This window comes from Meriones unguiculatus, chromosome 7 (assembly GCF_030254825.1).
Source record: "Meriones unguiculatus strain TT.TT164.6M chromosome 7, Bangor_MerUng_6.1, whole genome shotgun sequence".
NCBI lineage: Eukaryota > Metazoa > Chordata > Mammalia > Rodentia > Muridae > Meriones > Meriones unguiculatus.
The window spans coordinates 57,696,178-57,719,521 of record NC_083355.1 but is presented as its reverse complement, the minus strand read 5'-3'; the positions used below and the strand labels follow the sequence as shown (position 1 = coordinate 57,719,521).

At 34.5% G+C, this 23,344-nt stretch overlaps 1 protein-coding gene across 3 annotated transcripts in view; it reads right to left on the bottom strand.

Annotated features, from left to right (window-relative positions):
* The window catches only part of Arhgap5 (Rho GTPase activating protein 5), a 68,513-nt gene that overhangs the window by 16,047 nt on the left and 29,122 nt on the right, over nt 1–23,344 (bottom strand). For 2 of the 3 annotated variants that reach the window (XM_060387488.1, XM_060387486.1), the window contains exon 3: nt 10,687–10,834. In XM_060387488.1, the coding sequence (XP_060243471.1) occupies nt 10,687–10,834 (148 nt within the window). The remainder of the gene's footprint in view (nt 1–10,686; nt 10,835–23,344) is intronic. The other variant, XM_060387489.1, reaches the window with a different exon arrangement.

Here is a 23,344-nt window from a genome sequence, read left to right as displayed (position 1 = left end):
GGAAAGAAGGAAGGAATATAAGGTAGCTCAGTGGTTAAAAGCATACACTACTCTTATAGAGAACTCAAGTTCAGTTTCCAGCACCCATATGGGGCGGCCCACAACCACCTGTAACTTAGCTTCAGGGAATCAAAGCCTTTCCTCTAGATTCCATGGGTACTTGTACTCATACATTCACAAAACCCACAAAGATATATACAAAATTTAAAAAAATAAAATAAATGTCAAAATAAAAGAAAATAAAGCCTGGAACAGCAGGACATGCCTATAATCTCAGTGTTTGAGAGTAGAGGCACGGGGATCCTTGGAGACTGATGACCAGCCAATATAGTTGAATGAGCTAGCTCCATGTTCAGTCAGAGACCATCTCAAAAGATAAGGCAGAAAACTATTATATACATGCTGGCGAACACATACACACAAAACTACAGAGGCACGCATGCACGCGCAAACACAGATAAACACGAGAACATATTAACATTTGTAAACAAAAAGGACACAAAAATTATCCAATCAATTAATGAGATAACACATTTAAGAAAATGATGTTCAAAAGTAAGTGTAGAGCATCTTTAGCTAACAAAGAAATACAAATTAAACTGCTTTGAGAATCCATCTTACCCTAGCCAGAGTGATTTTTATTAGAGAAATTATAGGCTGAATATGTTACTCGGTTGGTAGACTGTTTGTCTATCTTACAGGCATAAAACCCAGGATTTATTTCCCTGGGAGTGCATAAATGGGGTAGGTGGACACATCAGTATTCAGGGGTAGATGCAAGAGCATCAGAAAGTTGTGTCACCTTCAGCTACAGAGTGAGTTTGACGTCTTGGCCCAGAACTCTCCCCCATCCTCCAACAAGTAGGGAGAGTCTGGAGAAATGGCTTAGCTGTTAAAAAACATCTGTACTGCTCTTGCTGAAAACCCAAGTTCAGGCGTCAGCTGACATATGGGCAAAGAGAAGAGGAACTATATACTGCTGGCAAAAATGCTAACTTGTGTAGCCACTATGGAAACCAGTAAGGAGGTTTCTCAAGAAACTAAACATAGTCATCACATGTCACAGCTATACTACTCTTGCTTATATATCCAAAAGGTTATCTTGGTTTATTGCTGCTCTACTTATAAGAGCCCGGAAATGGAACCAGCTTACATGTCTATTATCAGATGAAGAAATACAGATACTGTGGTACATACATATATATATACAAGGGTATTCAGTCATAAAGAAAAATGAAACCATTAGCAGGGAGCTGGAAAGATGTTACACAAAATAATCTGACTCAGAAAACATTTTCTCTTGTATGTTGAACATTAAGATTGAAATTACATACGCACATATACATATACACACACAGTAAAAGGAAAGCTTCAAGTGGTATGAAATTTCAGTACTATGTGTATATACTTTTTTTTTTTTAAATTTTTGTTTAAAGACAAAAGTTGCTACAAACAGGCAAGGATTATCTGTTAATAACAGTATGGACACAAGGGAGAAAAAGTCAGACCAAGAGAAAGGCAAGAAAGAAAAGGGTAGTGGGGAATGAGGTAGATTTGCTCAACTATGCTGTATACCTGTATGAAAATGGCCTTATGTAACCCAGTATTTTTAAAAAGGTCAGATTAAGAAGATACTTCAACTTGGACAACTGGAAAAATGTTATTATTACAAACATTATTGTTACAATGTTATTGTTACAAACAGGCAAAACCAAATTTTGAGGGATTCAATTAGTTTTGTCAAGAACAAGCTCCCTAACCAGAAATGTTCAATAGGCAGCTCATAATATAGCAACACACTGAAGTAGAAAAATATCTGGAAGGTTATTCTTGTAAACGGAATGGCTCCAAACCAAAAGCAAGTATCAATCAGATGTGCATAAAGGGTATCATAAAGTTAATGACTTTATATTACTGAAGCTATGAGAATGTACTTTAATAGAAAAAAAAAAGAAATTGGTGTGTAGAAATGTTTACTTAAAACAGGACTTAATTTTTCTTAATACCCACTATGTGTGTGTAAAAAATATTCATGTGATACAAGACATAAAATATATTGTCCTGGATATTACATAGTATATAGTTCAAGAGCCTAGTTATTCGGAGTATCAGAACAATGACTGAAATAAATATAATCATGCTGGTTTTAATGGTATTACTGATAAAATTTCACTCAAACTGAGGTTCCTCCCACACTAACATAGTGACAAAGTTAATATTAATGGAAGAGTTCTTAGCAGTAGTATGTGACATTTCTGGCAGAAAAACTGTTACATGAATAAGACTAAAGGCAGTGCTTTTCCCAGTTTATCAAATACAAGTTTCTTTCTTATGTACATTTTTTTTACTTTTTTGAACTAAAATGTGCCTCTTTTTAAATTTTTTTGAAAGCTATTTAACTGAAGTTCATTAAAAGTAACAATAGCTTTCCTAAATCTGTTATTACCATCTAATAATTAAAATTTCACAAAGCTTATATTATATATATCATTTTCATTTTATCTTCAAAAAGAAAAAATAAAGACAAACAAAAACTATGGCCAGGAGTTCCAAAACTTTTGGAAGTTTTGAACCCAAAGAAGAGATATATGTGACTCTCAACTTTGGTCAGAGAAGCTTCTTTCTGCAGCCCATAATTATTAATACCAGCACTTGTAGCTGGTCAAATGCTGAGTATAACTGAGTGAGTGCTCATCTATACCAACCTCCCCTACCCAAGGCACAGGGAACATCACAGTAGAAGGCAGAAGGGAATTTAAGAGCCAGTAGATTATGGGAAGCTGTGAAAAGCTGACTTCTGGATATGACACGGTAGTTGAATATATCAACTTGCTACAGCTGTAGTTACCTGGACATAAGCAAGCCAATAAAAATTCCAGTATGCAGGAAGGTAGAGGGACTCCAAAGTCCCACCCCCAACTGCACAGCTACTGGCAAGCAATGGCTGCTAAGTATGAGTGGAGAGGGCAGGGGGAAAAGTCACTCTGGGAGATATGCTCTGGTTGGCTGCCCATGCCCCAGTAAATGGCTCCAAAACCCATATGGATATGGGAAACACTAATTGGACATAGGGGGTTATTAATAAAAAAAAAAAAACAGTAAAAGTTGGAAAACAGGACAGGAGTCACTACTGGGAATTTGGAGGGAGGTAGTATTGGATGGATATTATCAAAACGCACTGTATAGAAATATGTAAGTTGAATTCCAGGACATCCAGGGCTACGTAGTGAGAGCCTGTCTCAAAAAAAAAAAAAAAAAAATTAAGATTGCCTCCTTTTTTTATTTATCTATTTAGTTAATTACTTACTTTTTTTGAGACAAGTATCTCACTGCATTGTTCTGGAACTGGCCGTCATAGAACTCACTATGTTGAGCAAGATGGCCTCAAACTTATAGTGGGTCCATATGCCTCTGGCCTCCCAAGTGCTGGGATTAAAGGCATATGCCACCATGTCTGGCCCTCTTTGATTTGTAGGGGGGGAAAAACACCTATAATTCCAATTCTATTTTAGAAAATATTCTTTAAAAAAAGTTTTAAATTTTTAATTATACAGCACGTATACGTGACTGTGTAGTGGTATTTGCACATATGTGAAGATGCCTATTGAGGCAAGAAGAGGACATTGGATCTCCTGGATCTCCTGGATCTCACATGAGTGCTAGGAATTGAACTTGGATCTTCTTCAGGAGCATGCTCTTAATGATCCATTTTTCCAAATCTGTATGTAATGTCACAAGGGCAAACATTTGGCTATAAAACATTAAGAATTAATTATACTTATGTAACCCAGTATTTTTAAAAAGGTCAGATTAAGAAGATACTTCAACTTGGACAACATTCTCATAGCTTCAGTAATATAAAGGCAGTTTTAGGAACTATCAACCACTACTTACACAGGGAGTATAATCTAGTGGATTAAGCAAAAAGGTTTACCCTTTTATCCAGTTAAATGATCAGAAATTTCATTAAGACAATGTTGTTAGTAAAATAAAGATAAGATGGTCCAAAGCTGGGAAACTATAAAAGGTAAAATTAATATAGCAGGAGGCCTAAAGGAATTTGTTGCTGGACATAAGCAAATAAAAATAATCTGAAGAAACATTTCAAGGACTAATTTCCAATTCCTTTGTGCTAGTAAAGAAATACCCACATTGTTTTTAATGGCTTACTCTTTTTTAAAAAATTCAATTAATTTATTTTTATGCACATAGGTGTTTTGTTTAAAGACTAGAATTCTGAAAGTAATTCAAATAGGTTTTTTTAAAATAATGGTCACCTATTGTGTGATATGTTGAGGATATTTTAGCCCTACAAAAAAATTCCAGTCAAAAAATCTGAACTTGAATTTCATCACAAATTTAGGAACAGTCTACAACAAAACAAAACAAACAAAAAACTCCCTAAGAATTAAAAGCAAAACAAACAAAAGCACACATGACATGAAACCACAAACATGAAGCTATTTTAAAGAAGCATACCAAAAACTATAATGGAAGATCTCTGAATAAATTTTGGTAATTCTTGTAATGTTTTTCAGAGTTCAAAAATATAAGAAAAGACATGTAAAAGCTGCCACACTACCATGCCATGCCATCTCTGCCATGAGAAACTATGTAACTATGAACTAAAGTAAAGGCTCTGTTCCTTCAGTTGTTTTTTGGTTCACAGCAACAGAAAAGTAACATAGGGCTAAACCATAAACCCTCAAAAGATGACTCTGATTACTGCATATAATTAATCAAGATACAGCCATATAGACCATAGTTGGATGACTCTTTACTAACATAAGCAGAGAAAATGGACTGGTGAGGTGGTTCAGTGGCTGGTACACAGTTGATGGAGAGAACCAACTCCAAGTCATCTGACTTTCCTATGAGCATATGCTGACAGACACACACACACACACACACACACACAAAATAAGCACAATCATTTTTAAAATAAAAAAGAAAACAACCCCCCCAGTGAGAATGCCAAAGGACTGAAGTGACAAAACCTGTAAGCCAAGGGACCATAACCAAAAGCAAGAGCACAGGAGAATTCTACCTCAATTTTCAGACAGAGCATTCATCCTGTCGATACTATAATTTCAAAATTCTAGTCTTCAGATCTGACAAAATAACTTTGTAATTTTATTTTAGGCAGTTTCTAATAGTCTTATGGCAGCCTCAGGAAACTAACTAAAATGAAAGCTTTCTCAATAGGATAAGTAGTATTTATGAAGAATATGACAAAGATACTGCTTTCATACTGGAATTCACCAAATTCACTAGAAATCCAATAGAAAGAAACAAAGTCATATAAAATATAAAGAAGCAAAGTTGGAATTACTTAGAGAACATTTTATATATATGAATATATATTCACAAACAAATGCACACATGATAACTTTCAAAGAATACATACAAACAAAAAACTAACAGGTAATAAAATATTCAGTCAAATTACAGGATTCAAAAACACTGTGTATAGCAGGATTTCACTAAAAAAAAATATAAATAAATTCCAATTAAACATATTTGTAAAAAAGATTTGAGGAAAAAAAATATCCAGAAATTAAAAAAAAAATAGCAAGTATTCATGAATTGAAAACAACATTGCTTATGGCAGTACTATCGAAGTAATCTAGGTTAAATGTAATCCATACTAAAAGAAAAATAGTATCGGCAATTAAGACATATAAGCATATAGAACACAAGTGTTAGCAATGGTGTAAACAGTGTTGACCTCTCATACACTGTTGGTAAGATGTAAAACAGTATTCACTGTGGAAAATAGTATGACAGATCCTAAAAAATTAAACAATTATTAAACAGTACAGCAATTCCGTTCTTCTAGGAACCTTCTGAAATAATAGAAAACACCTGAACAAATCCTTGCAGATGAATACTATAACTATTCACAGTTGTCAGGAAGTAGGAGGTCTACCAAATAATAAAGGAGACAAATAATGGACGATACAAATGACACACAGGTGAATCTCAAAAACAAAAAAACCAAAAACAATAAGTCAAAGAAACTAGACAAAATCTTCATATTAAATGCTTACACTTAAATGATATATACAGAATAAATAAATCCACTGGGACAGAAAGCAGATTGGTAAGCTGAAGAAAATGGTGTACTCTTGGTTTTCTTTAGAGCTATAAAGGTATTTCGTAAGGTGTGAGGGCGCTTTATAATACAAAACACAATAGATACTACTAGTTGTACATTTTAATATGGTTAGTTTTAAGCTTATAAATTTTATCTTAAATTGTAAAAAAAATTTAATTTAAAATTATTTAATATTGATAGCCATGATTTTTTATCTCCTTCTCAGGTTTTAGAGCCTTCCTTTTGCACAGTCTTTTGTCAACAATTTGAACTTTTCTTCTCACTGTAACTGTTGATTCTGAATTCCATTTACATAAAGCTTACATTAATATTTATATACTGACAATTACCAAAACAGCATCTAAAAACCGAAACACTTTCCTGAGCTCTGTAGCCATATATGCAACAAAATCTTGGCCTTTTACCTGTATATTCCATAGGCACATTAGAGGTAACTTGTACAAAATATCTTAAGACTATGTTTTACTGTGATTCTATTTGTATTAAATAAGGACATTGCTTCTACCATGAAAATATGTCTTCTACTAAACAACTAAAAACATGAGGAAAAACTCAACATTTTAAAAGAAGCACAAAATCCCCAGCTCAAAACTGTTATTCATAGGGAAAAGCAAGTGAAATAAACTATCTGAATGGCCCAATTGAGAGAGAGTCTTCAGATGGCAGAGAAAGAAGGTGGAACCTAACAGCTGTGACCATCCAGCAGATACAGGTTAAGAGGTCAGAAAGACTCAAGTCTGATATATGGGGCACATCACTAGAAGTGGAGAGACAGAGTTAAGAGCCTCATACATGCTTGAAACATTCTCTACAAACTGGTTAATACTGCACATATATGACAAGAAAGTTCCTGTAGCCAGGAATTGAAAGTTATTCTGAGAATATCTTTTAATACATAGGGAGTTCAGTAAGTAATTATAACTAGCTATCAGACTAAACAGTAATCTGGATCCTTAACATTTTAGGAAATTTAATCCAGCAATGTATAAAAAGTATAAAACATTATGACCCAGTGGTATCTATCTCAGGAATTCAAGGTTATTTGAATTTTGAAGGCTTACTTGAAAAACCAACCAATATAATTCACTATATGAAACTGAGTAAAAACGTTACGATCATCTTTGAAGATGCAGAAATTACTTGGTCCTAAAAGTAACTCAGCCAGACTGAAGGCTTTTCATCAAAACTGGACTCTGCAGAGATAACAGAAGATGCATAAGGATGTAACTCCTTCATACAGAACATTGTCCCTTACATGGCCCTGATGCAAGGCCCTCCTACTCTTAAAGAAATTAGCATATGAAAACTGGGAGTCACATGTGGATGTAGGATGCAAAGGATCTAGTTGCAGTTTATCCTATCTGCTAGTGAACTGGCCTAAAGGTTCAAGACCTTGATTGGATAGTCATAAAAATCCTTCTTGTTAAGAACAAGTTGAGCTATGGTAACTGACCTTCACAGCTAAAATATTACATGGTTTGAGAAGTACAAAACAAACAAAAAGACACCAAAACACAAACCAAAAACTTTTGCGGTCATAGTGTGCCTTCTGCCCATATCCAGGCACTACCAATTTTGATGTAATTATAAGTAATGTTAGATTCCACTTAAAGTGTTTAACTACGTGCTGGAGAGAATGGCTCAGCAGTTAAAGAGCACTGATTGCTCTTCCAGAGGACACAGGTTCAGTTCTCAGCATCCACATGGTAGCCCACAACTTTCTATAACTCCGAGAGCTGACACCCTCACACAGACAAACATACAGGCTAAACACCAATGCACATAAAGTGTTAACTATAAGGGGACTATGACTAAAATGACACTGTCACAGCAGCCATTTCTATTTCCTTTTTTTTTTTTTTTTAACTTCTGTCCAGAGTGTTATCTGTGAAGAGTCCTTACAGTAAGTTATGTTTTTATGGAGGCAGGTATATAACTACAGGACATCTAAGCACAGGAAAATTAGTTTCTATTTTAATAAAAATACTGATGTATTTAAAAAAAAAAACACCCTTTGAGGAAAAATTCTAGGAACCTTAGAATATCTTTTTAACCTAACAGATCATTAGAAACATTTTTTAAAAGGTAATAGGACTTGGATGTAGCTCATTGGTAGATAGCTTGCCTAGCATGCACAGGACTCCAAGTTTGACCTCCAGCACCATGAGTAGGAATACAACAGCTAACAATATAAATAATTATATAATATTAGATGGTTTCTGAGGAAATAAAATTTTTCTATATGATATTTACTTCATGGAAACTCTGAGAACAAAGCTGATTCATTTTCAACCAATCATGTTTTTATCAACATTGTTTAACAGCATTTAATCTTCGAAACAAAAAGCTGATTATAATGAACGCTCATGCCTTATAACTGAGCTTAGAATCTGGAAATGGCTAAAATACAATTTTAAAATAATGGGTACCATTTATATATCTTCATTTCTTATGAACTACAAGCTGAACTTTATGATGGTTACGATACTATAGTTCACTCTGAGAGCTGTAAACAGAACTCTCTTTTTTGAGATAAGGTCTCACTATATAGCCCAGGGTGGCCTGCCACTCAGCCTCATGAGTTGCTTGGATAATGTGGTACCACCATCACCACCACATAAAGTAAATTCATAAGCAACTGACAATCTGTGCTAAAACTTATAATCAGTTTAAAAATCAGTAATAAGAAAAAGCAATATACAAGAAGATTCTAGTTTTAATACTCTATTCTAGGTCTTGTATTTTCATATACTTAAGTGCCTTTCCAGTAAAGCACTTAAACATGCACATTATCTATTATTTGACCTAGTTAAGAACTGAATTAAAATTGCAGACACTTTCCTCAAAACAGGCCACTCAGTTGAAAATACTTGAAAATACTCAAGAAACTGTTATTTTAAAAATAATTAATTTTCATTCTATTGGTAAATGAAATGTCCATTTTAATATTCTTTAAAGTTTTCACTAGTTTATCTTAGCAGTTTAATAAAACTATTATTTTAGTATTTTCCTCAGTCATATCCATAAGGCCCACTTTCCTAGTATGCATGAAGCTCTGGGTTTAACCCTTGACACCAGATAAAACAGGGTCTAGTTGTGCATGCCTGTTATGGAAGAACATGGGAAGCAGAAGTAAGAATAATGGCAGTTCACAGTCAGCCTAGGATATATGAGATTCCTTCCTTAAACAAAACCACAAATATGTCATATTTATATGGCCTAAATATATTACTGAAAATGAGAAATCATTAACTCCAAAGCAGAGAGCTAATATTAGAAAAACCTTTGCATTTTTTCCTGTCATAAAGTTGAACAAGAAATTTTTCTAAAACTCATTTCTTAAGTGTTAAGAGATAAAGTGCACATCAAATGTAGACTCTAAAAGATCAACACGCATTAGCTGAAAGGAGATCATATATCTATTTTGAATTATGATACTAGTGAGTAACAGTATTTTGCCATATTCTACCCCTTACTAAAGCTAGAAGTCACTGTTCCTCATCAAAGAGACAAACCAGTGCGTACAGAAGTAAGCTGACAATTGGATTAAAGGGTAAGGCACCCAAGAACAAAACTGAGCACGATTATTTAGATGACACAATTATACTAGTTTAAAAAAAAAAAACAAAGCAACACATGCACAAACACACAATCAAAAGTGTTACAAGCAAATAAGGCTAAAACTGATGTAGCTTATGTTTTTAAACTTTTTATAATTGTAGTTCATCCAAACACTCAGGCTCATTGTTAACAAGTTCACTTAAAATACGCTCAACAGCATGTTGGCAAATGCCTTTAATCTCAGCTCTCAGGAGGTAGAGGCAGAAGGATCTCTGTGAGTTTAAGGATAGATTGGATTACACAGAAAGTTCCACAGCTACAAAGTGAGACCCTGTCTCAAAAACAATAGATAAAATAAAACACACCCAAGTGTAACTTTTTTTTCAAATCTATTTCCCAGCTCTTACCAGGCCATTTTTTTTTTCAGTTTTAAAAATCTATATTGCAGTAAAACAAACATAAATGCAAACTTGTTTTTAAAACTGTGAGGTAACTCTACATTCCTTATAAACATAATTCAAGCCTTATGAAATGACATCAAGCTAGAACTGCTGAATAAATAGTACCAGTACACACAGAATGAACTGCCATTTTATTATGTGTAATTATGGTTTTAACTTTTAAAGAAAATTACCCATGTGTAAAGTAAGCAACATAAATAGTATTAGGTTTAAAATATTAAAAAAAATTTAATTTACTGAATCAAATCATAGTAGCAACCTCTTAGTATTATATAGTAATGAAATTGTTATAAATCCCAGAAATAGGTTAAGTTTAACATTTTAGCTTTCAACAGTTATTTATTATGTTCAAGAGAAGATATTCAGAATCATCACTGATCAACAATAAAACTTCAAATAGCAGACAGATGTCTACCGTAAGAGTGACTAAGACAACACTAATGGGAATGCTAAGGCTCAAAAATAGCTTTAACATATCACATTTAACAAACTATTATTGTAATAAAAATATAAATCAAATCTCATGTATTGATTCTTCTAGCCTACCTGTGTCTTCAATAAATTCCACACATTTTTCAACAAATAGTGGTATAGGCTTCTCAGCTGTAACCAGATCCTGGAGGGGCATCCCAAAGTAATTACTTTCCCAATTTCTACGTGTTGGTGGATTGAAGGTCTTAGTTTTCTTTTTCTGCTACAAAAAAACAAAACAAAACAAAAAACATATTCAAAATAAAACTATTAATGTTTATCTTCTCCAGAATATTACCAAACAATGTAATAAAAACTTTGGATCAAAAGAAGTATTTAAAAGCCACATGCAATGCAAATGCCTAGGAATATTAGCCCTGATAAATCCTGCTAGACGTAAACTGAACAATGAAGATAGAAATGTGCAGGAAAAAAAACCAAACAAACAAAAACTGACTAGAAGGAAATGGTCTCTTTGGAAAATAAGACTAGATAAATAAAAGGTTAGAAAAATTAAATAGCAAGAGATTGGAAAAAAAATAGTTTCTCAATGTTAACACAAAGGAGTAATAGGGAAAATTAATATCCTTTTTTATATGTGGTCTATCAACTTTACTTAGCCTTTGAGGTAAATTGTGGTTTTGTATAAACTTTTATTTTAAGAACAAATTATTCTTGATTGATTATAAATGAGGCTATCTGACTCCATAAACTGTTAATGTCATCACCCTTCTTTCCCATTTTCTTCCTATCTATTCTCTTTACATTTTAACATAATTTTCTGAAGAAAGATAAAACATTTTCAGAAAAGTTAAAATGATTAAACAAGAATTTTCAAAAACTAATATGAAAAAGAAAACGGATTCTTTACTAGGAAGTGAACATATCAAAAACACTGAGCTGAAATCCAATTATTCATGAGATTCTAACTCAACCTTTCTGTATTAGATGTTATCTCTGTAGATGACTCTGTTACAAATACCCAGCTGGGGATCTCCTTAGTACATAAAGATAAAGTTTTCAAAAGAAAAAAAAAGAGATGTTAGAGTACTTTTATTGACAACCCTACATTTTTTCAGTCTAGCTTCATCTTACAAATTTTTACTTTTCCTGATACAAAACAAACCAAACCAGACAAAAACAAGTAAGAACACCCTCCCCCAAGCAAGGACTTTTCCCCCAACTCTAAAAGGGATACTTTAATAGATGTCTGCTCTGATAATCATTACAGGGGAGAACGTTAACCTATTTGACCAGTAGCTGGTCTAATGATGCCACAAGAGAAGTTTAGTGAGAAGTACTTTGGGGCAGGATATATGGGTATATACACCTGTGATCTTGGCACTAGTGAGGCTGAGGCAGGCTGCTAGTTCACAGTCAGTCTGGGCCGCAAAATTAACTCAACCTCGGGTATGCAGAGAAAATGTTAAAAAAAAAAAAAAAAAGAAGGAAGGGAGGGAGGGAGAGAAAGAGAGAGAAAGAGAAGTTTTAGATTAGATACACCTTTAAAAATGAGTTAAAATGCACATTTTTTTGTTCTATAATTTATAGTTCTTAGCCAACAGAATCAATCCAGGGAGTTCTTCACAAATATAAGAATTTGTAGGGTCTAACTAACATTGTAGTCCTCAAAATAAGTTTTCCTCTACCTCTCAAGTACTAGAACCTTGTGCCTGACAAATGCAGGATTTTAAGCACTCCACATACTATTGTGATCCATCTAGGGTTACTGCCACTAATAAATATATAACCTAAAATTGATTGAAACTAGGTAATTACAACTTTTATAAAATGCTACCTGGTTCTCTAAAACAAGAAAAATGCAAGGATATATTTTGTTAATATAAAGTGTTTTTAAATAAACATTTAGTGAGAAATGGACTCTACAATTTCTCAAAAAAAAATCTGATTTACAACATACTGCTATTTTTATCCATTTATCCATTTATCCATTCATCCATCCATCCATCCATCCATCTGATTTTTCGACACAGGGTTTCTCTGTGTAGCCTTGGCTGCCCTAGAACTCACTCTGTAGGCCAAACTGGCCTCAAACAGAGATCCGCCTGCCTCTGCCTCTGGAGTGCTAGAATTAAAAATATGCTCCACTGCCACTGCCATCACTGGTTACTATTTTTAAATCAAATCTTACGTTTGAAAAAAAAAAACAACATACAATAAAACAAATTATTTTATTGGCAAATAATGTAAACTATGTTATCAATTAAGTGTGTAGCAGATAGTTTAAAGTGTCAGTATGAATAACAGGACCACGAAGAGAAATAGTTTTCTTTCCCACCCTTACTGGAGTAAATCAGCAACATACTTATATAAACATTATATTAAATAATTGTAAAACCATACAAACAAAAAACCTGAACAAAATTTAAGCCCAGCAAGGCTGTTGACTAGGCTTTCAAAGAACTTAGGAAAGGAAGAAAATTGAGAACTCTAGTCTCTTAGACATTGTTTTTTTGAGATAAAGATCAAAAAAGAAAGGAAATAATGAAGAAATGTAAAGACACGATCTTTTGGCAGCAACAACAAAAAAGACTCACTATGACAAAAAAATTAGAATAAAATATTAAGAACCATCAGGTTTTTACCTTTTTACCAAACCACTCCTATTATACATATTCAAACACATGCAGTTTTTGTTCCTAATTACTTTTAAAAATTTTCATGTATGTATACTAGATTTACATTTCGCACCTTCATCTTCTCCCTCCAATTTTCTCTCTAGAAACAAACCCCGTACTCTCAAATTCAGTCTTTTTCTTTAATTATTATTATAAACACACATACATAAATTAATATATAATTTCATACAATATAAAACTGATTAATATGTAACAACTTTCTAAATTTATTTAGTTTTGCTCATATCTGTGTGTTTTCAGTGCTGACCATTTGGTATTAGATAACCAATTAGGGGGTTTAGGACCCTGAGGAAGACTGATTTTCCGTCTCAGTAGGGTTTGCTCTCAGTTAAAAAAAAAAAAAAAAAAAGTCTATATTCTTGTTAGTTGCTCTAAGATACTGGGAAGACTTTTGGCAGACAAACTATCATTTGTAATACCTGGCTCCAACTTTCCTTCCATTCATTCTCACATGCACTCAAATTAGTCCATTTCCCTCAGCATGAATTTAAGTCTGTCTTATTAAATCCCAACGGCTAGTTCTCAGTTCTCATTTTCCTTGCCTTCTCAAGCAGTCTTTTCAGTGAGCACCAATGAGATCACTCTATTGTCCCGTGGCATTTTTTTCCAGTGTACTCTGGAATAATAGTATGAAAAACTCACACCTCGTTCTTGATTATCTTCTCCATCAAAACCTATCCACATACTGATAACTCAAATTAATAGTCAAATTCACCTTTTTCCTGAACTCTAAAGTAATATAACTTTACTCCAAAGTCTAAAAGAGACTTAACATGTCCAAAATTCCCATTGTTGTCCAGAAAATAAAGTACATCTACACATGTCACTGGTTGGCAATTCCATCATTTCTGGTTGCTCAAGCTAAGAATAAGTAAGTCATTTGTTATGGGATCCTGTTCTCTGGGCATGGTACCTCCCCATCAGTGATTACCCACAGAAGACTTTTGTAACATTGGGCCTAGTAACATTCTCTTGTAGAAGGGGGTGTGCTCATGAGATGGGCCACAAGACAACCTTACAAAGGACTTATTAATCAAAGGTAGCTTATCTCACCCTGAGGATATACATATAAATGGTTAACATTTCTGGTTTTAAGGAGATTCTGGTGGTGTAGCCACCTTGCTTCCACAAGTAACCTCCATCTATTCTCCTGTTAAGTAAGCCCAATTAAGCTCATTAGCCCACCAAGCTACAAGTGGGTGGAGCCATTCCTTTGGGCTGCTCTCTGTGCCACATCTGACTGCCTACATTTGCTTAAAGCAAATGTACATGTGATGCTTTAAACCATATTTACAAAGCTGCCATCATAGCATGTATTTGGATTAGTACAATGAATGCTTCTACTATTATTCCCTATAGGACTAAACCATTCTCAAGAGAGCAACCAGGATGATGTTAGCTCCCCAACTAATGGCCTGCAAGCCCTGCAATGCCTCTTTATATTGACCTCATTTTCTACTACCTTATTTATTCCCTCCAGCTACACAGCTTCTTTGCTTTTTTAACTTGTCAAAGTTCCTGTCCTAGTACTTCTTCATTGGCTGTTCCCTTTGTATCCTCAAGGAAGCCCACAGTAAAAGACTATTAAATACTGTAATCCTGTTGCTGTCTTCCCCAACCCGTTCCCACCACTAATCCCAACAACACCATATAACTTATCATATCTCAATACTATGTAACTTAGACTTTTTTTTTTATCTATCTATCTATCTATCTATCTATCTATCTATCTATCTATCTATAGGGGTAAGGATGTGGGAGATTTACTCTACCACAATATAAAAGCTCTACCTAAGGAAAACAAATTCACCTCACCTATTTTGTTTATCAACATATACCCCAAAGATCAGGAACACTGCTTGTGAAATAAACCGGTACAAATGATCTTAAAAAAAAATTTAAGTCTCTTATAAACTAATGGACTGAATTTGTATACAACAAATATAAGTGAATAATCTAGATAGAGTCATATATGTTGAATTCAGTAAGTAACAAAGAATATTAAAGGCATCTAGACAGAATAAATAAACCAACAGTGGAGATAGGGACGGAATATATGGCTAGCTTCAGAGTTCTCAAGAAAACTATAGGCCAGAAAATCACCGACAAGAGGGTTCATGGGAAAAGTGAGTATAAAATAATTCTTGTAAAATTCCAGAAATTGGCAGGTAGGGTGAAAAGAATGCTTTAAGTTCAAGGGTAGGATGGGCTAAAGAGTAAGAAAGTGATCCAACAAATCAATCTATTTAAAAATTATAAACATATTTGAAATAGCGATACAAGAACTTACCATAGGAGACTTTCTGTATAAAAATCTAAGAATGAACACAGTGTACAGTTAAACATTTTAAAAAAAGTGACCAAGGTTATGTTATTAAATAAAATACAGGGCTGGGGAGATGTCTCAATGAGTACCTGCATTGGCTCCCTGGAACTCAGGCAACGCTGGACGCAGGGATATGCATCTGTAATCCTAGCACTTAAACTGTGAGACGGAAGAAGGTGACAGGAAGCTTACAGGCCAGCTAGCCTGCAATATGCAGAGTATAGAGACACAGACCTTGCCTCAACAAAGTAGAAGGCAGGAACCTCCACACATATATCTATGGCACTCACACTCATATACAAAAATATTATAGAAAAATAAATTATAATTTCTAATTTTCAGGTAAAACTACTAAAAATTTTGTTCAAAAAGGACTAAACAAACAAACAAAAAGCCTCAGCCTACTCCAAAAGGAAGAATATGGTATGATACAAGAAATTATCATAGAGCCTAAGAATGGATCAGTGGGCTATGGTTCTTGCCACCAACCTAATCTGGGTTCACTCTTTGGAGCCTATATGGTGGAAGGAGAGAACTAGCTCCTACAGGTTGTCCTCTGATTTCATGCCATATACACTCCCATACATATATATACAAAATTTTTTAAATGTTATAAAAACCTGTTTTATAACATTTTAAATTTTAATTAAATCCAGCCAGGAGTGGTGGCACATGCATTTAATTCCAGCAGTCAGGGAAGCAGAGGCAGGCGGCCAGTCTGGTCTACAAAGTAAGTTTAGGACAGCCAAGGCTACACTGAGAAACCCTGTCTCGAAAAACAAGAGAGAATCCTAATATATATATGTGTATGTGTTTAAATATATACATATAAAATACCATATATATGAACACACACACATATGGTAGAATATTAGGATATACTGGATGAGTTAAAAATAAACTGAAATGGTGCATAATTTAAAGATAAAAATAAGGAGGTACGTAACTAGTTCTTTGATCATTTCTTTTTTGCTAAAGACACAGGCAAAACAGAAAACAAAAAAGCAAACTGAAACAAAAATAAATATGAAGAACATAGAATGAAGAGTAAGAACAGTTATTTTAAGTCACACAAAGCACAAAAATAACCCAACTAATGATTTAAACAGAATCCAAAGACTTAAATCAACGAAGAACTAAACAGAAGAATAAAGGGTCTCAACACAGACCATTTAGACTTGACAAACCCACAGCCAACATCACATTGAAAAGAGATTTCCTCTCAGATCAGGAACAAAATAAAGGTTTCCATTCTTACTCCCCACTTAACAGAAATAGAAGCTGAGTGAGACAAGCAGATAAGAGAAAGAGATAATAGACACACACGTGAGAATCAAGTAAAACTACCCTTATTTGCAAATGATATAACACAGAAAACCTAAAATGCCATCAAAAGACTATTTCAGCTGATGAACTGAGTAAAACTGCAGTATTAAAAGAAAAATCAATGGCTTCTCTAAAATAAAATTTCTGAAAACAAATTATGAAACAATTCTATCACAATACCTATAATAAAACAAAATACCTAAGATTAAATGTAACCAAGAAACTGAAAAACATCTAAAATGAAAACTACTAAGCACAGAAGAAAAAGAATTGAAGGTACAAAACCAAGTAAAGATTTTTCAGGTTTCTGGGTTGAAAAAAAAAAAAAAATCCACACCACAAAATGGGATCCATGTATTCAATGTAGCCTCCATCAAAATACCAATGACCTTCACAAAACTAGAAAAATATCCTAATTCATATGGAAGCACAAAAGATCACAAAGTAAAAAACAAAAATCCTGGTCCCAAAGAACAAATAATCATAATCATAACAAGAGTTAATACCTGATTTCAAGAGACACTACAGAAGCATATACACATCACAGTAATATATATACAAGGCCATGGCATAACACAAACAGCCAAATGGGACAGAACAGAAATCCCCAAAATAAATAGATATTCCTATGGCCAACTACCATTTTCAATCAAAGTGTAACAAATACACACTGGAGAAGGGACAAGTTCTTATATTTTCAGAAGACTGAACTTGACCCCTATGTCTTGGCCTGTATAAAACAAAACAAACAAACAAACAAAAAAACCAAAACAACGAAAACAAAACAAGAGAGATTAAAGACATTAATGTAATGTCTTGAAACGATAACCAGCATAAAAAAAATATATGGGAGACACTATAAGACATCAGTATAGTATAGATTTTCCTAAAAAGAACCACATAAGCACAGAAAAAAGTGAAAGCTGACAAAAAGGATTACATTAAATATTTAAGCCTTTACATAGAAACTAAAAGCACTGAATACAGAGTTGAGACATATATTCTCCCCATACAATACTAGCCTCAACCTACTCTAAAAGGAGGAATATGGTATGATTCAAAAAATGATCACAGGGCCTAAGAAATGGATCACCAACCTGAACTAAATTCACTCTTTGGAGCCCATACGGTGGAAGGAGAAAACTAGCATATACATATATTCTCCCTATATAATGGGAGAATATATTTTCCAGCTATTCGTCTTAATTATACTGGTTCATATCCAGTATGTATAAGGAACTCAAACTTTTAAAAAGCAAAAACAATCCAACTAAAATAGGCAAATGATCTGAACAGGTATTTCTCAAAAGAAGCCATACAAAGGCCAACAAATATAAGAAAAAGTGTTAGTATTAGCATCACTATCAGGGAAATGCAAATCAGAACCAGTAAGACACCATCTCTAAAACTGGGGAGGTGGCTCAGTAGGTAAAGTGCCTGCCACAGAGCTTGAGAGAGTACTGACATCTAGAACCAAAGTAAAAAGCTGAGCATGGTGGTGCCAGCCCATACTACTGGCACTAACGCCAAGTTTTATCTTCCAACCTCCACTGTTACTGTTGTTTTGGAGAGGGTGGGAGACGTTGGCAACACATTTTAAAAATGAATTTTTTTTTTATCTTAAAAAAATGGTATAATGGGGAAAACAGTCTTAAAGTTTTGTTCTATGCAAAAGAGACATCTTTAGATAAAAGTAATAAGCCTTATGCTGGATTTCCACTAGATGACAACTACTGGATGTTAAAGTGATGGTAAAGTGACAATTGCCCAGCCTTATTCTGTTCAGTCTTTGGCACAGATAAATTCTCAGGTGAAGGTTATGTGGATTGTTTTTGTTTCTTTGCCATCTGTGGTCAATAGTTTTCTGGGAAATGGTGTCAGCTACCAAGCTGTTGAGTACTAACACTGAGAATTTGCTGACCTTGGGTTTTTATCTTGATTGTTAATACCTTTTTAATGAAGTCTTTCGCAAGGACCCAACAACTGTGGCTATGACTCCAATATATTTTTCTGTTCTGTAACTACCTTTCTGTTTTGCACTGTCAGAAGCCTTTATCATTCCTACCTTAACAGAACTGAAGTTACTGTTGTAACTTCATTGTATACTCATTGTATCTCTCTGTTAAGAATCTTTCCCTGCGATAAGACTGCTGTTTGCTAGGTCTGGACTTCTAGAGTATTTGTGCCTCCATGCTCCATTCTAATAATTCTGCTGGCAACTGTATGGAGGATCCAGGTAGCATTTATAATGGTTATAATTTTAATATATATTTAAAGTCCTGGGTCAGTATTTCTCTAGGCTTTATAACACGTCCTGTCTCCACATTCCCCCTATAACATCAAACTCCAGTTTCTCCATTTCTTACACTGCAAATTTGTTTCCTGGGCTAGTCACATGTCACAGCTTTCTTGGTATCATTTTGGTATGATATCATATCAGATTCTTATACTAAACCATTCAACTGTTTTCAAACCTTCTTACTGATAACCTTCTAGTCTTTGCCACTGCAGCACTTGCTAATGTGTTATTTCTTATCCCTTCCCTCCATGTACTGATGACTTTGGTGTTTGCCTTGATGTTGGAAGCAATAGGAGGAGTTGATGGATTGCTGCCATTACTAGCCATATTTCTTCCAGAATATAACAGTAACCTGGGAAGCAAAGAGCTCTCAGGACTTAGCTATAGTTAGCTCTCTGCTCCTGATTAACTCTACAAATTCCAACTCCTCTAAAACTTAACGACTAATAGCTTGCTGTTGATAAGAAGGAAGCCTTAGTGAGGTGGGGTGGCAGACGCCAGTAATCCCAGCACTCTGGAGGGCAGAGGCAGGTGAATCTCTGTGAGTTCGAGGCCAGCCAAGGCTACACAGAGTAACCCTGTCTCAAATAACAAAAAACAAAAAAAGGAAGTCTCACAGATCACAATTAACACATGCATCTTATGTTGTATATATTACACATGGTGAAGAGCTCACCCTTGTTGTGCACCACTTTTTATTTAGATGTAAAGTGGATTAGAGACAAGTGCTTACTTGGGTGGAGAAAAGATCTTCCCCAAAGCAATAGGAAGCAGCTATGCAATTATTAGACTACTGTATAAACTATAATTTATGAAGAAATGACTGAAGTCTTTATATTTGCCTATATCTCTCTTGACTATAAATGGTACCATGATCTGTTTGTGTGCAATATTTGTATTTCATGGTATTAAATAATAAAACTATTACCTACATATACTTTATGAATTCAACATATACATATTAAACTGTGTTAATATGCAACCCCCCCAAATTGTCACAAATCTCCTAAAATACATCCTATTCTCTCAACTCACTTATATATGGTTTCTCTTCCCTACTCTATTAAAATGCTAGTACACAAAAGACAGCTGATCCTTCTTAAGCTCTCATCAACATTTTTTTTCCTTAAACTTTTGCTGTAAGTGCTTGTTCTTTGGATTCCATATAGGCTACTATTTCTTTCTTTTTCTGTTCCACTGCTCACAACTATTCTTCCACATACCCTATCTGAGCTCTCTTCTCCTCTAGCTGTTCCAAAACCTTAACTGAATAATAATCTGGGAGCTAATCCAGAAGGAAGACCCTGGTAAGATGCTCAATCTTCATTCAGAAAGGCAAATGAGAAGGTCGTTAGAAAAGAGAGAAAACAGGGAACAGACAGGAGCCTACCACAGAGGGCCTCTGAAAGACTACAGCCAGCAGGGTATCAAAACAAATACTGAGATTCATAGTCAAACTTCGGACAGAGTGCAGGGAATCTTATGAAAGAAGGGAGAGATAGAAAGACCTGGAGAGGCAAGGAGCTCCATAACGAGAGCAACAGAACCAAAAAATCTGGGCAAAGGGGTCTTTTCTGAGACTAATACTCCAAACAAGGACCATGCATGAAGATAACTTAGAACCCCTGCACAGATGTAGCCCATGGCAGCACAGTGACCAAGAGGGTTCCCCAGTAATAGGAACAAGGACTGTCTTTGACATGAACTCATGTGCTGGCTGTTTAATCCCCTCCCCTTAAGGGGAAGCAGCCTTACTAGTCCACAGAGGAAGACAAAGAAGCCAGTCCTGATGAGACCTGATAGGCTAGGGTCAGATGGAAAGGGAGGAGGACCTACCTTATCATTGGACTGGGGGAGGGGCATAGAAGAGGGAAGGAGGGAGGGATTGAGAGGGGATGGGGAGGGGGCTACAACTGGGATACAAAGTAAATAAACTGTAATTAATAATAAAATATAAAAACTAATAATCTAATCCCAGTTTTAAATCTTTCTTAGTACCATAATTCAAAAATCTAATTTTGAGATTATGCCTCCTTGAATGTTAACAAGTATTTCAAATACAACATAAAAGTAGGAATAAGTGTCTTCTGAGTAAAACTATCCAGTTGCTCAAACTACAAACCCAAGAGTCAATCTTGATTTTTCCCCTTCCCTCTTAACTCTTCCTAGTGAACAAATCAGAAACAAGTTAGTACCATTTTCAGGACACTATTTAGAATCTGGTAACATGCCTCTCTTTTGAGCAAGAGCATTGGACAATAATCTAACATATAATGGATATTAGGTAAACACTAACAGAAAAAACAATAAGCAGTGATCCATGGTCTCTTTACATAAGGTTTCTATTAAAAGATGCATAAAGTATCGTTGGTTTATTCACCAGCTATTTGAAACATTCTAAAGATTTATTTTCTGTACACAAGTGTTTCCCCTGCATGTGTGTACATGCATCATGTCCATGAGGTGCACGTGAAAACCAGAAGAGGGGATAGATACCCTGAAACTAGTTATAGTCAGTTGTTTCCTGCCAAGCTGGGACTAAACCCAGCTCCTTGCCAAAAGGACCAAGTGCTTTTAACCGCCAAGCCATCTCTCCAGCACCATCACCTACCAACAATTTTATTTACCCAATTATATGTTCTTTTCAGTGTTACTAAATGGTTGTTCCTAATTTTAAGGATCCCATCTGAATCATACCAAAGAATTATTAATTGTAAAATTGCAGGCCAACCCTATATGAACTCATTTGGAAACAACAGCATATAAAAACTGAAAAAATTTCCTGTGTGGATGGTTCCAGATTACTATGAAGGACAGAAAAATTGAGGAATTTTATGCCCTCAAAAAACATCCACTCTATCATGAAGAAAAAGGAAAAAAACCCATACTTTACTACCAGTTATTTAACAATACATACAAAGTAGTTCATTAACTGTGAAAATGCCTGATGTAAAGCTTAAACCCAGAATCTAAAAGGCAGAATATTATATATGATAGGTCAGAAACAGTTTAGAAATTTAAAGATCTAGTCTAAAGTCATATTGTCCCTAAAAACACTGCCTACTATTTCTAAGGATAAAGATGAGAAATTAGAAACTGCCACATACTACTTATTTATATTAGACATTTGTTAAGATGATGTTCACAACCTTAATCTTAACAGCAGCACTGACACAATTATTATGTTGCAAGAACTGTATAGGGTGAATTATAAGGGCAGAAAAGCAGAGTGCCACTGCAAACAGCTTTAGGTACCTAATTGTGGAGTTCAAACTCTATACAGATATCACAAAAATGTTGTAGGGATCAGGCATTTAGCACAACCCCTCAGAAAATAATAGAGCAGCCTGAACTAACGCTGAATGGAACAGAGAAACTCAATTAAAGAATAATTACACTGTAAATACTGGTGATGATGTGGAGAAACTGGATAGACCATCGTTACCAGTGGGAATTTAATATGGTACACCCACTCAGGACGACAGTAAGGCAGTTTCCTTACAAGACTAAATATGAAATTATCATATGACCTAGCAATTATAGTCCTATTCTAGAAATACAAAGATTCATTATTTAAGAAAAAAACCCACTCAACTGTTCATAGAAACTATCCCTATCTAACACATAACCCAATGTCATTTAACAATTTAAAAACTGGATATACTCATACTGTAGACTATTATTCAGCAATAAGAGAAAACAAATAATTGAAAAATGCAAAAATTTGAAGAAATCTGAAGGGAATATAATGAATAAAAAAGTCAGTCCTAGAAAGTTACCTATTTAATCTCATTCATGTAATATTCTTGAAGCGACAAAAGTACACAAACAGAAAACAGGTTAGAAGCTGTAGGCAGTTACGAATGAGGAAAAGGTGAGAAGGGAGAAGGGTATGGTTAAAAAAGAACAATAGAAGGGACTGACTGGTGGTGAAACTTTTTTTTTTCATCTTCACTGTAATGGCAACTATATAAACCTATGCAAGTAAAAAATTTCACAACTAAATATACACATAAACAATCCAGAAATTGGGAAATTAAAAAAGCAGACATCTAATTAATACCAACACAGTGACTGTGATATTGTACTATAATGTGACAAGATGTAATACTATTGTAGCAA